This window comes from Octopus sinensis, linkage group LG2 (genome assembly GCF_006345805.1).
Source record: "Octopus sinensis linkage group LG2, ASM634580v1, whole genome shotgun sequence".
Classification (NCBI taxonomy): domain Eukaryota; kingdom Metazoa; phylum Mollusca; class Cephalopoda; order Octopoda; family Octopodidae; genus Octopus; species Octopus sinensis.
The window spans coordinates 58,061,816-58,080,299 of NC_042998.1; the positions used below are offsets into that span (position 1 = coordinate 58,061,816).

Sequence of the window (18,484 nt, forward strand, 5' to 3'; positions counted from 1 at the left end):
TTTTCCTCTTCCCCTTTTTTTCCCCTTTTTTCTTCTTTTTTCATTTCTCTTTCCTTTTGTTCCTTTTCCTTTTCTTTTTTTCTTTTTATTCTTTTTATTTTATTCGAGCTTTTTTTTGTTTTTGTTCTTTTCTTCCCTTTTACGATCCCTCTTGATCGAAAACCTACGCCACCCCCTTTTTTTCTTTTGTTTTTTGTTCTCTTCATCCCCCAAAAGAAAAGCTCTACCTTGTAACTTGTCCCATCTGTGTGCAGCCCTGTGTGGCCAATAAAGAAACTTATCTATCTCTCTATCTCTCTATCTATCGATTTATCCATCTACAGCTCTATCTATCTATCTATCTATCTATCTATCTATCTATCTATCTATCTATCTATATATATATATATATATATATATATATATATATATATATATATATATATATATATAATTACCTATCTAACTACCTATCTATTTGTATGTCTATATTTCTGTCTGTCTATCTACTTGTCTGTCTATCTATCTTTCTACCCATCTCTATGGATTTAACGTATAATTATTTCATATCAATAAGAAACATATTTACTGATAGAGAATTAATTTCTTAGTAAGAAAAAACAAATTAATGATGAAATTAATATCTCTTGAATCAAACGATAAACTGAATGGTTGAAATACGAATGACTACAACTTCAGTTCCCTGTGGTATGAACGCGTGCTGCCTTAAAGAAAATGTGCTTTCTTTAAAAAAAAGGATGTGACAATCATACATTTCTGGCGTAGGACGTTATTTATCACGTGTGTTATTAGAGATTTTATAATTCTGACCTTTTTGATGGCCACCCTGAATTGAGTGTAGCAATGTGTAAATAAGATCAAAAGCCATCTGATAATGGTGACAGTGTGGGAGTTCATTACCCTCTCTTAAACCGAAGCTTGTTGATGTTTAGCATATTTTAAAATAGCTGATGAAATACTTCCTGCTATATCTGAAGTCTTAGAAATATTTGAATGCTTATGCATGCTGTCAGTGGGTGTAAGGAGAATGTATGTATGTATGTATGTATGTATGTATGTATGTATGTATGTATGTATGTATGTATGTATGTGTGTATGTATGTACGTATGTATGTATTTATGTATGTAGGTATGTATATATGTTTGTATGTATGTACGTACGTAGGTATGTATGTATGTATGTGTGTATGTATGTATGTGTATGTTTCTATGAATATATTTGAAGTACAACTTTGGAAAAAAGTTAGAGATAGCCCGACTTAATGCAAATGAGAAATGTTTACTGTTAAGAATTCTACTGTCATATTTGGGTAGTTTACGAGAGGCTAGATATAGGAAAGCGAAATTGCAAACCAATATGGCTTGTTCTGAACCAATATTCCTTGCTGTATCAATTTCCCTTCATTTACATATCTATGTCGATTATTAAACATTTAACAAAGACGTTAATGTTATATACTATATCTCTACCCTGCCCTACAAATTCCAGTTACCATGTTTATGTGAGAAGAAATTGGTAACAGATGTTGGCAAAAGTATATCGATAATGTTTTACATCAATAAGACATTTCATCGATAGATTCTTAATGCTACATTTCTTTGAAAAATAGCATTAAAAATGGCTTGTTTTGAGAGAATTAAATTTTCGTATCTTACTTGAAAGAAACAATATTATAGTCATCTGTATGATATTTACAGTAAAATATTCTGTTTGTTATAGCTTTTATGAATATTTCTCAAGCCCACAGTTTTATAATTTCAAGCAAACATCAAAATTAGTACGACTTCACACAAGAATGAAAGGGCTGACCACTTAGTTCCGTTATAGCAGATTCCGCATTTATATTATACTAAAATGGACAGCAAATAGTATTTGTCCTCGCTTTACATTAGTATCTTTATGATCTAGTACTTTTCATGCTGAGAATAAATTAAACACAAGCCAAATATTCTTCGCTGGATACTAGTCTCCATATTTCTCCAGCTGGCAGTTGTTGTTCGACTCTTGCGAAATATCTATAATATCTGAACCGTTTTTAAGTCATCATCACAGAAAACTGTAATGCATATACCTATTAACACTCTCTTACAACTATCTAAAAGGGCAAATACTTTATTATTTAACCAGTACCTAAGTTTAACCAGTACCTAGGCAAGAGCACCCACTTTATTTTTTCGTGCTGTCCGAAGTTCCCAGTACTTTCAGTTAGTTAACAAGACGTAGAGCCTCTTTGAACCTGCGAACCACCAGACCTATTACAAAATCTCAAAAGATTCACACACTTATTGCAACGGTCCTTCAGTTTTTCTAAGCCCTGTAAAAGAGCTCGTAAGTTTGGGTTTCCAATCAGGCTTTTCGATATAGCCCTAAAGCCGGGAACTTTTCAACACCCACTCGCAGTATCATCTTAGGACCGTAACTACTTGTACGAAAAATAGTTTATCATTACTCACTTATTATACCTAAATAGCATAACTAAAACTTTCACAAGTGTTATGAATTCTAGGTAGTACTGATGACATATTTGCTACATTGTTCTTACACACAGAGTTATAACAACCAAACGATGGTTATTCGATCGATTGGCAAAGAGACATTAACAACACGCTACACCCAATGGACTCCACACATACTGCGTTTTCTCTCTCGCTCTTGATTTCTCTCCAATCCATGCCTTTTCCATTGTGTATCTTCCCCAAACATCACGTAAAACTCAGTGCTCAATCTTTTCCTCCAGGAGTGCAGCTTCTTGAAATTCTTTACTTGCTCAGAATACCAAGTTCAAAATTATCAGTAGAAATATCCAGGACACGGCCACTTATCTGCTGATACTTGCTGACAATCTCTGAAATTGTAAAGTAGGCATATCAGAGACAAATCTCTTCTGAACCATAAATAATTTCAGCTCTGATCAACTTCATGCTCCATTACAAAGCTCACCGAATGTTATCTAATCTGAAATGTTGTTGACTTATCTACGATGTGGTATATATAATACTACTAGTTTCGTGTGCGATACAATTACTATCTTTATATACGGCCTTCGTAAATATACACCAAATTCCCACTCATATTTCTATAAAGCCGTTTTACAATATATTATCTGTTATTCCGTCAAATGATTCAGTCATTTTATTGCTTACTGTATCAACATGTTATTGGTGGTTGTTTGTAGTTTGTTATATCAATATGTTCTGAATAATTGTTTACAGTTTTTGTACCAGATATATCAACATGTTATATCCATTACTTTATTGTTTGTTGTACTAGTGGGTTAGCTTTACTTATTTATAGTTTGTAGTAAAACTTTGGTGTCGGTTGTTGTTTATGGTTTGATGAACTAACATTCCTCTAGTATTTGTACGATTTTCCTCTTGAAACATAGAGCGAAATTCATATGATGCACTGTAATTTTGACTGCTTGAATAAAACATTACTTATTTAGTGGATAAGAACATTGTACTGTTCATTGTTGCCTCTTTCACTGGCGAAGACATTAATCTTAATGTATCGCAGACCATATACGGTCTTTTTGTGTCAGTATACACCTCTTCTCAAAATGGCATTCTTCCAATTTTAATAGCAATCTGTTCTGGTAGAATGTGGTACGCAAAAAGGTAAAATTACTGTATTTAGTGTCATTTTTGTAACTTGTGGTTCAAATACAACCAGGTTTGACTTTCCCTTTCATATTCCCGAAAAATATTTGTATCAGTTATATATTGGGGTTGACTACATCCTTTACTCGCCGAAACCGGTGAGGTTTACTAATGCCGGAATCTATTAATGACAATGTTACATGAGATACAAGAGTATATTACGTAAATGATGGTGTCAATTAATTGTAGGAGTAAGAAATAAAAGTCGGAGGAATACAAAAAAGATTTTTTGACAGAAGAACTAGCTAACGACGCAAGACTACTGAATGTATACTCCTTGGTACTTAAAAACACATATATATATACATATCTACAGTTTCATGTGTTTGTATAAAGATCGTTCATAAAATCAAGTTTATAGTTATATCATATATTTACAAAATCGAAATCCGGGCACAAATTACGAAACTATTTTACAGGTAAAAAGAAGCTTCGATATTTATTAAATTATATTTTTAAATTCTGAAATAACATCTTACATTTTAATGTCTTCTTCTTCAGATAAAACAGCTTGCGAAGATACTGAAAGGTCGTTGGGTGCTCTGAAAAAGTTAGCCTGCAATCCAGAATGTCTTTCAGCTCTTTTGGATGGACTCGGATCATACCTGAAGACTGTCATAGGGATTGTCGACCAGATAGAATGTTCAGGAGTCGAAAAGGCTATCAATGAATTGTTCAACCAAATTATACGGGTCAGTTAACTTTAATATTTGAAACATATTTCTAATGTTTTAACGTTTTTTTGAAGTCTTATTTATACTTTTATTAATGATTATTGATTTCTAAAGGAGCGTATACGATTGAATTGTCTCAGTAAATTATTGCAACTAATAGTTATCGATCACAGCCATATCAAAGACAGTAATGTCCTCTACGAGATGGTTTTACTTCTAAACGTAATGTCCTGAACAATACTAAAGTGCATTTCATCAAGACTTTTATCATTTGTTCCACTTCATAGAAATCAATCGATAATCACCTTATCGACAAATAAAAACCGAAACTAAACATGTAATACAGGACATTTGTTATATTCAAGGAAAGTAACAATTTCATACTGGCACAGAAGCCATCATATATATGAGGAGGGTCCAAAGGTTTTCATTTTCTTTTTTTTTTTAGTGTTTTTGTACCTTTTGTTGTCTGAATCCAGATCAGCCTTAATCTAGCAGACCTAAAATAACGGCTTCACAACCGGGACCATCAATTTTTAATTAAGACTCTGTGTCTCTTGTACAACATAATCTTCCTGTGGTAGTCACTCTTTAAGACGGTATAGGCGGCGAGTTGGCAGAAACGTTAGCACGCCGGGCGAAATGCGTAGCCGTATTTCGTCTGCCGTTAAGTTCAAATTCCGCCGAGGCCAACTTTGGCTTTCATCCTTTCGGGGTCGATAAATTAAGTACCAGTTACGCACTGGAGTCGATGTAATCGACTTAATACCCATGTCTGTCCTTGTTTGTCCCCTCTGTGTTTAGCCCCTTGTGGGTAATAAAGAAATAGGTATAGTACGGACTGAAAGACACTTCGCTTCTGTTTCTTACATATGAAGTCGCTGTTAAACAGTATAGGTTATATGAAATGCTTTTAACAAGCTTTTGAAATAATGGACTGCTAGTTATTGTCTATCTCAGTCACATTTTATGGATGACAATAATGGTTCATCTCTTACCAAATATTAAAGTGCAAAACGGGAGAATGCCCCACTCAATTACCATTCCCACTAAATGCTGATACAAATAGCATTGGCTTAATGTCCTTTTCAGAAAATGCACCAATAAAGTAGCTCGTTCCAGTGTAATATGTAATAATTTCATTAAACACAATTACTTTGTCTTCATTTGTCACTGCATCGTTCTTGTTTGCGATTATAGCTGATGACGAAAGCTTAATCACATTCACCACATCTTTGCTGAAAGTGTGAATGTTTAGCAACTTAAAACCTTTAAAATGGTTATTTCAATGAGTCACAGCTACTGAGGAAAGTAGTTTTATGTCTTAAACAGCTAATGCCTTTAGAAAAATAAAGACATGAACATCACACTTTAGAATTCTTCCTCATCTAAGCAATTTTATCGCACTCTGAGCAGAGACTAAAAGCCTCATTCATTGACTTAAACTTATAGTTACAATTACTTGAAGCTGTTCCAGCGAAAAGAATAGCCTACACGATGGATTATTTGTCAACCCGTTGAATGCTGTTGCACATTCGCATCTTCTATCCAGCAGAACGTCGCGTCGTGGCTAAGCTATTTCAATCTTAATTATTGCATCAGCTGTAATTTGATATTACAAATCATATAACTCAATTGTAGGCGGCAGTAAAAGCATGGTGGAATTAATTTCTTAATTAAGCACGGTTTGATTAAATATTGGATAATTCCGAAACAACAAAACGTAGGAGAAACTATCGGTAAGGGTAAGTTAGTATTAACATTCCTAATGCATAAATGTTTAAAAATGCAATTAAAAAATATAATCATTAACATCATTTTAATAATTCCTCTGACTACAGTAGGCTTCTTGTATTTAATAAGTCTTTCATAAGTTTACTCTCTCACATGTAGTCATTTGGCTGTGGCTATATTGAGTACCTCTTTTGCAGATTTTCAGTCGATCATATCAACTCCAATAATTCTTTCAGCAATCAATCTCAACTTATCGAATCGCTAAGTTTTCTTTGACACAAATTGCAGCATTGTTTTACACATACAGACTCTGTTGAACAGACACTGACACATCCATCCATCCATCCATCTGTTTACTCCATTCCATTCTATTCCAACCATCCATCCATCCATCTGTGTGTCAGTCTATCTGTTTTTATATTTATCTACCTATATCTCTATCTATAACTATTATGTGTGTGTGTATCTGTTCATACAACATAAACACCTCTTCAGGGCTGAAGACAGGCAATCTGCACTTCGCTGTTCTTTTTATCTGGTTATTTCAAGACCAAGGAAATAGCCAACTCAGCGTAACCTTGTACCTAATAGAAAATTCCTCTTCTAATTCACTCCGAGGACGTGACTGCTGCTTTCGTGTCACTGAAAACCAGAGCAAGTTGCCACAGAATTAAGTGTCGTTTAACAAAAACAAAACTGAATTTTAATACTCTTGCTATTAATGGAATTCCCAAATAGGTAATTTCAAACAACTATTTGACAAAGCTGTTTTACACTTTTTAGTGTAAATCTAATAGAATCCCCCCCACCAAAAAAAAGGTAAAGGGGAAAAGCACGCTATCTCAAGTAAATAAGAAGACACTGACAACTGCAGTCTATAATACACTTTGCTTAAAATGATAGTATTTCTTGAATATCTCCGATCATAGGTCGACTCTGTCAGTGCTGGCATGTATCTAAATAGTAACAATGAGCACAACTTAGTCTTTGGTCTTACATTGCAAACAAAATGTCACGATTCTTTCAAAGCACTTCAATGATTAAAATTGACATCCGAGATGGTTGTATGGTATGTAAAACGAGAGTTTATTTTGCTACAATAATACGATGAAGACATTGTGAGTGAGAAGTATCAACTGTCTCAACCAATCAGTTGAGTTTTAACAGAAGAAATACGAAAAACAGTGTGATAGAAATAGCTAGAATCTTTGGAGACCGTAGTAGATTTCGGGATCAAAGGAAATCAAATAAAATACATTATTTTTCATACCATATCAGTACAAGATTATTTTTGTAGATTGAATAAAAGTTAACGGAATAATTTCTATTTAGGAAACCATTAACCGATTTTGTTAGACAAATGTCGCAACTAAGAATTTTGCTTTGTTATAATACTTACTTAGTCTTGCATTCGCTGTGAGACATCTCGGCATTATTTAAGCACACTAATCTCACCGTCACTTACGTAACTATAATTTCACTTACTAATGGATTATTGTTCATTGCATAACGTAATATGTTGGTTCCGTTATGTTTTCTATGTAGTCAAGAAACTATCATTAGTTTAATATTGAAGAGAAACGTAGGTGGGCGTTGAGTTGTAAAAGTAAGTGTATTACTATTTAGAGTCGACATAATGAGACAAAATACTGCATTAGGTGGTTGAGTAGACTTAGGATTAAGGCCTTCCCATTCTATTGTTTTCGTTGTGTAGGACTGTGTTACCTTATGTTTCTTTTGTTTTAGTAAGACGTTTAGTAAGAACGTTGAGAGGTTTGACTATCTTTTCTAGCAGATTCGAGTGAGCACGAATAGACTTTCTTTACTAGATATTAGAACGGCCTTGGAAGGCAGGAACGATAGAATATCTTGCAGTAATTATTACTTAATTTTGCCTCTTTACATTCAGTGTTTCAAATCTCACCCAAGTCGATTTCACTTTTTTTATCGAAGCCAAATTGAAAACAGTAAGTACCAGTTAAGCTAGTTGGTTACGGAGGATTGTGATTTGAAGGTTTATGTCTCTACTCTTGATTATGTCACCCAGGTGCTTCTGCTAGTTACTGGTTCCAAATTTTGGCATAAAGCCAGCAATTTCGGAGGAGAAGTTTAATCAATTACATTGCTCTCAGTGCTCAACTGGTACTTATTTTTATCGACTTCGAATGGATGAAAGGCGGAATTTGAACTCAGAACGTAAGGACGGATGAAACGCCGCTAAGTATTTTTCCCGTCGTGCTGAAAATTCTGTCTGCTCGCCGCCTTAAACCTAGCTAGTTATTGGCATTTAAAGAATGTATCAGTGAAAGTGATAGATCCGACACACTATCGAACAGTAGTTGCTTGTCAATAGGCACATGGTTTGCTAGAAGTAGGAGCTCAAATCATATGCTACTATCTGAAATAAAATGAAACCATTGGTCAACATATATACAATGTCTGAAAATAATGAAATAGTCACGGCTTAAATATTGTGAATCATGGGTGTGCCATTTTAGGGCCAACCTGCCAGACTCTTCTGCGATCAAATTCGTCGCGGTTAACGAAGCCACTCATATTCTCAGTCAATAGAATTAATGCCACAAAAATTCTGTGAATGGTTCGATAGACTATACATATTACTCTACACATTAATTTCCTTTGTGTCTCGTCAATATAAATAATTATGAAGAGAAGAAAAGCTGTTTGATAACTACAATATAACAGCTGAGTAGAAAATTAATCGTAAACATGAGATAAGTATGTATTGATGCTATCTTATGAAAGACTTCATTGAGGAGTATCATTATTATTCGTATAAAAAGGAAAAAAAATATTCATCATCATCATCATCATCATCATCATCATCATCATCTTCATCGATATTGTTGTTGTTGTTGTTGTTATTATGATCATTATCATTATTATTATTATTATTATTATTATTATTATTATTATTATTATCGATACATTCACAAAAAATGAAAGCTTGCCCATTCTGAAATTGTCTGCATCGCTTCACGAGTGCTAGTGATTATCTAGATGTATGTAAAAAGAAATTATGCAACTTGTGTTTATAAATTACTGAGCTATATTATTTATAAAATCAACAAAATGACGAAGATGATTGCACCAAAGCGAAGTTAATTTGCTTCTGTACAATAACATTTTGATGCAAATACAAATAGTGATAATGGGAGTAAATTATTATAGATTTTTTTTCTAATTCTTCTTGAAAAATCAATTCATTTGCCGATATTCAATAATAATCCTTTTTCCAAATGAACTGTTTCCTTCCCTAGAGCCTTTCTAAAAGAAAAAAAAATGCCTTAACCACTTCGTAGTTACGCAGTTACATTATATTATTTATTCTGCGCATTGCATCATGGTACTCAATCATTCTTATTTAGTTTTGTAAAAAGTACTTCAAGAAAGTTAACACTTCCGATACTGTTATAAACATTTATTGGATCTCTGACAACCTCCCATTTTCAGCAAACATCTTTTTCACTCCAGTCAAAGAATATTGAATCTATATCTGGTGCAATTTCCTGTGTGTCTTTCAAGAAGATAATCAAGACATCCATCAACTAGAATGAACGTCTGGCTCACTAGTTCGCTTCCTTAAAGCCTTACAAATCTTATGACTTAGCTACTTTTTCTTGGTCGTTAATAAGAATCAACCAAAAAAGGTGGACTACTAAACATTTTCATATAAATATAGATTTCAGCTGTCTGCAACAAGCGTGGCATAAATATTTTGATCGCCACATTTTAGGGATTATATATGGCTATAATCATAGTTGTATATCCAATATGGTGTACGAAGAAGTCTATAACAATAGGAGTTCCTCTGTGATTGATAAGGTTGACATAAGCCCTGTGCAGCTCATATTTCTAAAAATCAATGTGTGGAGAGAAGTTGGTAGTGGAGAGTCCCGGAAGATTGTTGTTAGAGAGGATTTAGGATTTGGAAAAGTGTCGAGTAGTTATAAATGTAGTACCTCGCGGAAGGACTGGAATGCGCAGCAGCACAACACGTAAGTATAAAGAAATGACGGGAGGCGACTAATCAGAAATGATGTAACATTGAAAGTTTGATTAGCAAAAATGAGACGTATGTATTCAGTGGATTTTACAGGGCAATGCAGAGATGACGAATAATGGGGAAGCCAATACATTATGTGAGCTTCCACAGGAGTGGTACATAGTATGCTGCTTTAAGAAATAGTAAACTCTAGTAAATTAAAAGGTTAAATAATAGTGTAGGGGATGGCAGGATGACGCAGGTAGAATGATTATATGTGTAGATGACTGAAAGTTCGCTAAAAAGTCAGCTAACTTTTGGTAACTCATGTTCTAGAATATTTGTACCTGTAGCATTTCTACCGTCTGATATATATATATATATATATATATATATATATATATATATATATATATATATATATATATTATATTAAATTAGAGATAAAACCACTATTAGGCAAATCATACAATGAAAAACTTAAGCCAATATCTCTAATTTAATATAATATAATATTCTACTATAAAATTGGATTCAATCCTAAATCTGATTTTTCCCTGCAAGTTTGGATTTATTCCCTAATATTTTATTATATATACATATATATATATATATATATATGACTTCTTCCTGAAGTCAGAACACCATAATGGACCGTTAGCTCCTACACGCATTTTTTTCTCTCCTTGTTTCTTTTCTGTGTATCTTTCTGTCGAAGAGCGTAGGCTCCAAACGTAAAAGACTTGTTCTATTTCTATTCCTGAGCGCCATACTAATACATTTGTTTGTTTGTACTCCACCTGCCTTCGTCTTTTGTTTATTTTCGTAAACTTCTTTCAGTTTCCATCTTCCAAATCCACTCACAAGGTTTTGGTCGGCCCGAGGTTATAGTAGAAGACACTTGCCCAAAGTGCCACGCAGTGGGACTGAACCTGGAACCAATCATGTGGTTCGTAAGCAAGCTACTTACCAGACAGCCACTCATATATATATATGTGTGTGTGTGTGTGTATGTGTGTGTGTGTGTTTGTTTCTGTGTGTGTGGTGTGTGATAAGTATTATTCTGTATATGTATATATATATATATATATATATATATATATATATATATATATATATATATATATATATTTCGTTTTTGGATTTGGTTTGCAAGATTCTTTATATGAGTGTGTTACATTATAAGGCACAAAAAGAAAATGACTCTCCTCAGGCACAACAGTATATATGCGTGTATGTGAGAGAGAGAGAGAGAGTGTGTGTGTGTGTGTATGTGTGGAGGCACATGACCTAGTAGTTAGAGCAGTGGAGACACATGGCCTAGTAGTTAGAGCAGCGGACTCGCGGTCGAGGGATCGTGGGTTCGAATCTCAGACTGGGCGATGTGGGTTCTTATGAGCGAAACACCTAAGCTCCACGCGGCTCCAACTTGTATCCGTACAAGAAAATCATTCGATATTGTTCAGTTGGCAACATTGTCTTAAGAGCTGCGGGTAGCAATTTTAAATAATAGTATTGTCTAGAAAAAGAGTTAAGAGTAAACACAAGCATATACATGGAAACTCATTAAAAATCCATTTATAGATTACATTTCATATGAGACAACCTATTCTTGAGTACGATACGTTGAAACGTCCGTATCACAAACAAGAAAGCAAAGCTGAACGACCGAAGATACTCCTACTCAGTGAAATTCATATTGGTATAGTTTTGTAAGAGAGTGAGTAAGATGCTTGTGTCTATCGCAAGTATGTTGCGTAAGCTGCTTGTCTCTATCGCAAGTATATGTTTAATAGCGACGTTCTTTGATTACTGCGCTAGTGTCATAGGTCAGACTATTATTAGACTTCGACTGCTACTGTAGCTGAATAGTGTCGTTTAATATCAGATTGTTCTTGCTGTTGTTACTGACCGCATAAATTGAGGTCAGATGGTTCATAATTATATTTTTGGTTAGTAACATAATTCAGAATTTATTCACGCGTTTATTTATTAATTTGATACCCTCTGGTGACTTCTTTTTTTTCGATTTGTTCCACCGTCCTATTTATTAGTAATTTAAACGAATTTGTTGCTTCTCATTTTCTTATATTTTTCATTTTGTAGATGTTACCATCTGTTCTGTTCTATTTCACTGGTTTGTTCAAAGCTGCTATTCGTCTGCACTAAAGATGAAGCAGTGCATGGTATATGCGTATTAACTGTTGTATAAGACACACCTGGTTTTATTAGGCTATAATTTTGATGGGTCTATAATCGGCTAAGCCTCACGAGGCGCATAGAGACAGAGCAGCAACAGTTTTTTATGGGAGCGGCGCTGTGGGTCTGCTGCTTAAGCCTGCATAGTCTTATTAACATGGGACATGTAGTAAACTGAAGAGCTTCCCCGAGTGGCACACACTCTAGCTACCCCACTATTTACAGGGAAGATGAGTAAAGAGTAACTGCTGTGTTCGTTAAATCCACCGCAGGGGGATGACATATTTTCTGGTTGAACGGTGCGATTGGGCTTTATCGGTGGTAATGTAGTATGAGGTATAGTAATGAAGTTCATTGGTAAGTAGTATTGCATCAGTGTCCTTCCCGAAAGATGGCGTGTATCGAATGTGCATGTGCGTATGTGTGTCAGATTGTGTGTGCGCGCACGAACACACACACACTAATGCATTACTGTCCGCCACCTCATCGAATTTCCATGAATCACAAACCATGTGGACGTTGGCAAGTTTGAAACAAATGTAATTCGTTGTTCCCATTCATCAGGTAGAACGACGGATACGAGCTTTAGAATCAGCCAGAGCTTTTTTTTTTTGTTTTGGAAGAGGCTTCCGATTGAAACTGTGATTACTCATCCGTGCTGCGGCAATTATAATGCTCGCCGTCGTCATCATTCTTTCATGGTATCCAGACTACAGTGTAAGGCAGAGACACATTTACATGACGCAATGCAATTTTAAGATCCATAATTTTTAATTTATTATTTTTTTTTAATTGCTACTCCCACATCAGATCCTCTGACATTTCAGAGATACCAAATTCCCTTAACCCTTATTTGTATTCGTTACCGGTCCTCATGTCAGCATGTCTTCAGAAGAGCTTTCACTAAAATTCTAATAGTTCTCTTTCAATTGCTACAAGCAGAGTAATTAATGTAACTTTCAATCAATACAAAAGAAATCAAAATCAAACTGAAAATTAGCGAACAAAATAAAAGAAAAGAATAAATAAAATATAAAACAATGACAAACCAAGTGGAATATAAAACTAATTAATTTCTATTTCCAAGTAGAAATTTTTGGTTTTCATCAATGTGATGACATTCAGATTTTGAAATTTAGAATCCCGTTATCAGTACTTAATATAAACACAGCGGATATAAGACATTTAAAGCAGTCTTTCAGAGGAAACACACTCATTTCAAGGAAAGCAAGTAATCATCTCCTAATATATCAGTTAACAAATTAATTATAAATTAGTAACACGCAGTTACTAAATTCATTAAATGATATTTTATTATTTTTATTATAATTACATATGAAACAGCTGCTCCATGATGTCTTCAGTTTAGAAATTTTAATGTCTTCATTATTGGAATATCACGTTGAGTCGTTAAATTACCTCGATAGACAATTGGTTCTCGAAATCTGGCTTGGATAGCTACGGAAATTCATAAGAATTTAATAAAACAGAGAAGAATTCAGTATGACGAGCTCAAGCAACTAATTAGTCACAACAGGTCATCCGCGCTGCGCTATGTATCAAACAAAAAAAATCCTCACCAGCAGAAATATATTGTAATTTCCTACAAATCATTGATTGTTACAAGCGAACAAGTGGCATCTACTTGAAGAAGCAATCAAAATGTCCCTAAATTTTACAGCACCGTCATATGAAAGGAAAGAACCGTTGAATTACGTCGTCCTATATATATTTTATGAAAATAGAATAAAAAAGAAACGTGATGGTCGCGCCTGAAACACCTTTAAACATTCAATAGGAACAAATCTGGAAATAAAGACCAACGGCAACATCATTGGTTGATAACAGGTTAAGTGGTTAGTAGAACACAGTTGCTTATGAATAGTTCGTGTAATACTGGTTTCAAATTTTGCTACAAGGCCAGCGATTTTGGGGGAGGGGTGAGTCACTTACATCGACCTCAGTTTTAACTGGTATTTATTTTATCAACCCCCGAAATGATGAAAGGCAAAGTCGACCTCGGCGAAATTTGAACTCGGTAAATTTTTTTCCGGCGTGCTAATGATTCCGCCAGCTAGCCCCTTTAATAGTTCGTGTGATAGTGAATTAATCTCTAAAGCAGTGAACTGACGGAATTGTTAGTACGCCGGGGAAAATGCTTAGTGGCATTTCGTCCGTCTTTATCTGGGGTCGATGTAATTGACTAGCCTTCTTCTCTGAAACTGTTGGCCTCGTGCCAACATTGGAAAGCAATATTGAATTCAGCTCCATCTCTAAAGAATGTAGCAGAATAATGAAGGAATTCACATCAACCCTTATTCTTTTATACCTGTACCATACAAAAGCCTTCACTAGTTTTCACAAAACTCAGGGGATAGTTTTCTGACCTTAACGTTCAGAATATTAATTACAATTCCATTCATATTTGTGATGCTTTATAACAATATTGATTCGACTTCAGTATTTTTTTTTCTTTTTCTATCATTCTAGAAAATGGCAATGCGCCCGTGGATTTCATTAGCCTTCCATATCAGTACTTTATTTTATAAAACACGGGAAAGTTAAAAGAAAAGTTGACCTTAGTGGGATTTGAACTCTGAATGTAAATGGCCGTAACTAATTACTGCAGAGATATTTGGTCGACGCTCCACCGATTCTTTCAATCCCTTGCCTTAAATAGCTTCAGAAGTAAAGTGATCTTAAAAGCATAGAAATATGTAATTTTGCTCTTTTTAATCAAAACCGAATATATCTCAAGTGATCATCTTAAATTAGAAACTACAACTATTGCAGATGACTCTGGTTATATTCCCTCAGGAGAAAAATTATTGTGGCTTGCTCTGGTACGAAGAGATTGCTGTCTCAGTTACGTTAATATGATCAAACGGAGTCCACATCAATATATCTCGTATTAAACGTATTTGTGTATCTGAAATCTATACAACGTTGCAGAGGAGAAAACCACTTTAGGATATACGGTGACGATAGTGAATAGCCTTATCACTACTCTTCCGGCATCTGATCACATCTAATGCTTTGCATTCATCAGACCTCGTATTAAGAATTATTTTAAAGCGCTATTTCTCAGAAACCTCTGGACTGCCTACTTAAATACTTCTCTACAGTAACCTTTTTTTCAGAAGTTCATACTGAATATATAAGATAACTAACAACATTCTGTCTCCAATTGTTTGAGCACATTTTATGAATACTGTTGGTTTTCGCATTCGAAACTCTGATTATATAGCAAGAAACACACTGACACTTCAACGATATTGCCAACACCTTGTTGTAGTCGAAAAGAACGTAATTAATGATAGGTTAATACTACGATATTAATACTACTATTATATCAGCATGTAGTTGCAGTCCATTTGGATAACTTATACATAAATATATACACATGGCCCACTTCAAAGTATCAAGACTAGAAATGGAACCGGGCTACAGTTTAGGTACTTTACATCGATGCAGTCGAACCCAAAGAAATAGAAAACGAATATCTGACGGATTTTGTTATAACTGAGTAGCACTATATGAGATTAACTATTTAACAAACATGATATGCGTAAAATTGTACAGCATTTCTCTTGTTTGCATTAGTAACGTGTATTTACCATATGTTATCTATCCACAACTATGAGGATAGAGACATTGAGAATAACAGATTTCTCATAAAATCATCAGTGATAAAATATATATTACTTAATCTTCCATTGTCAATGTTACATCCTCTTAGGCAACAATATACGATTGACTCAATTTCATAGGAACTTTTTTATGCTTGCTTAATTTGTTAGAAATAACATTCGCATGTCGTTCAAGCCAAACCCTACCATCATATAAATGAAGGTTGTACTGTTTGAAATACAGTCGGATGAACATAACTGGAAAGTCATTGGGCTTTCAGAGCTTTCCTAGAGTTAAAGATCAACAGGAACATTAATGATATGATTATTACTCTACTTTTGCATATGTATTAATTGTCTGCTCAACAAGTGTAGAAAACGTAATGCGTTTATGGGAGGTGTAACCGTTTATAAATGCTATTTTAATGCAAAGGAAAAAAGCTCATTCTAAACTTGATACGAACGTACATAAATTCAATGAAGTAGAAATTCGAATTCATTAAAATCACACCTCGTAATGTGGGGAAAGCAAAATAACTAAATGATTAATTCAGGCCAACAGTGGAAAGGGAGACAACAACCGAATATAGATTAGGTAAAATTAATTAAAATTCAACAGATAATTGAAAAAGATACACAACCTGTGTCCAAGGGGATGTTATCTCATTTACATCTAATTTACATATGGTCTAATGCACTTTGTATGTAGCATCCCTTCAATATCGATTATAATACTGTAATATTAGCTGTGCAGGTCTTTACTTTAAACATCCTATATTTTAGGTCAGGTGAATTATATCGCAGAACGAACTGCATAGCTTACTCTTATCTTTTAGCTTCTATTTGTTTCAGACATTAAAGTGCGGATATGCTGGATCATTGCCTTGGTGAGTTTTAGTCGAAAAAATCGATTTCCGTACTTATATATATATATATATATATATATTTCAAGGCTAGTACTTACTCAGTCAGTGTTTTCTGTTGAACTGCTAGATTATAGATACATAAACAAACCAGCGAGTGTCAAGTGATGGAGACAAACACGGACGAACACGTACACTCACACACACACACACACACACACACACACACACACACACACAGACACGCGCGCGCGCGCGCACACACGCATGATGGAGTTCTTTAAGATATACGTCAACTAAATTCACCCACAAAGCTTTGGTCGCCCCAGGGCTATAGTAAGAAAGACTTGCCCAATAGATCAGTTGGACTGACCTCAAAACCACGTTGTTGCGAAGCGAGCTTCTTAATTACATAGCTTTACTTGCGCCCACATTATTCTGTAATATTGAAAATATTGTTGATTAACTTAGTAAAATTAAAACTCATAAAGTTGGACAGCAATTACTTAAGAGCTATAAAATAACTTTGTATTATTGCGAAACCAAAATGAATATAACTGAATATTTGTAGTACAAAAGCAAAAGCTAACGTACGCGTGCAAACATGTGTGTGTGTGGGTGTACGTGTGTGTTTGCGCGCGCCTGCATTCGAGAAGGTGCCGAAAAATTCCTGGCTTTAAGGGTATCGCCAAAGGCCTAGATGGAGGCCCAAACTTCAGAATTCTTTTAAGAGCTTTAAAAATACTGAAGGGCCACTGTAGCAAGTGTGTGAATGAGAAAGAGGAAGATACTCTTTTACTCTTTACTCTTTTACTCGTTTCAGTCATTTGACTGCGGCCATCCTGGAGCACCACCTTTAATCGAGCACCTCCACCCCATGACTTATTCTATCGGTCTCTTTTGCCGAAACGCTAAGTGACGGGGACATAATCACACCAGCATCGGTTGTCAAGCAATACTAGAGGGACAAACACTGACACACAAACACACACGCACATATATATATATATACATATATGCCGGGCTTCTTTCAGTTTCCGTCTACTAAATCCACTCACAAGGCTTTGGTCGGCCCGAGGCTATAGCAGGAGACGCTTGCCCAAGGTGCCACGCAGTGGGACTGAACTCGGAACCATGTGGTTGGTAAGCAAACTACTTACCACACAGCCACTCCTGTTGATTAAAATGAAAATTAGTTGATTCTTCTGTATCTTCTTATACCCAAAGTCAGAAACTTTTCAGCAACCCCTCATACATATATATGTGGTTTTAGCGCCCGAACGCGGGTATGTATGAACGTATGCATATGAATATACTTACTAACGCACGTATATAAATGTACTAGCAGAGATACCCGGTGTTGCCTGTGTCACATGCAATTGAAGAATTAGACTTTTCTGTTATATTTTCTGTAATGAACTGGAATACCTATGTTTCGAATTTCATCAAAATTGCAGTTGAAGGTTATTTTTCCCTTTACACACCCTAAAAAATTGTAATCGTGCCACATGTATCCCATACCACTGATTTTTATGCGCATATTCCAAACCTCCAGTGTTATAGAACATGTTAACAGGATTTTACTCCTGAAAAATGGAGGTCATGTGAGAGTTAAGGCCCCTATTGGGGGCGGGTGTCTTCATGTCAACTCAGAGAAGTTGAATTGCTGAGAATCTTTTTAACTTGAATCGTATATCTATTGTTTGAATTTCTTTGAAA

General features: G+C 34.9%; 1 protein-coding gene across 5 annotated transcripts in view; it reads left to right on the forward strand.

Annotated features, from left to right (window-relative positions):
* Positions 1-18,484, forward strand: part of LOC115224721 (1-phosphatidylinositol 4,5-bisphosphate phosphodiesterase epsilon-1) — a 1,072,053-nt gene that overhangs the window by 469,553 nt on the left and 584,016 nt on the right. For all 5 annotated transcript variants that reach the window (XM_036513495.1, XM_036513498.1, XM_036513507.1 and 2 more), the window contains exon 3: positions 4,162-4,352. In XM_036513495.1, the coding sequence (XP_036369388.1) occupies positions 4,162-4,352 (191 nt within the window). The remainder of the gene's footprint in view (positions 1-4,161; positions 4,353-18,484) is intronic.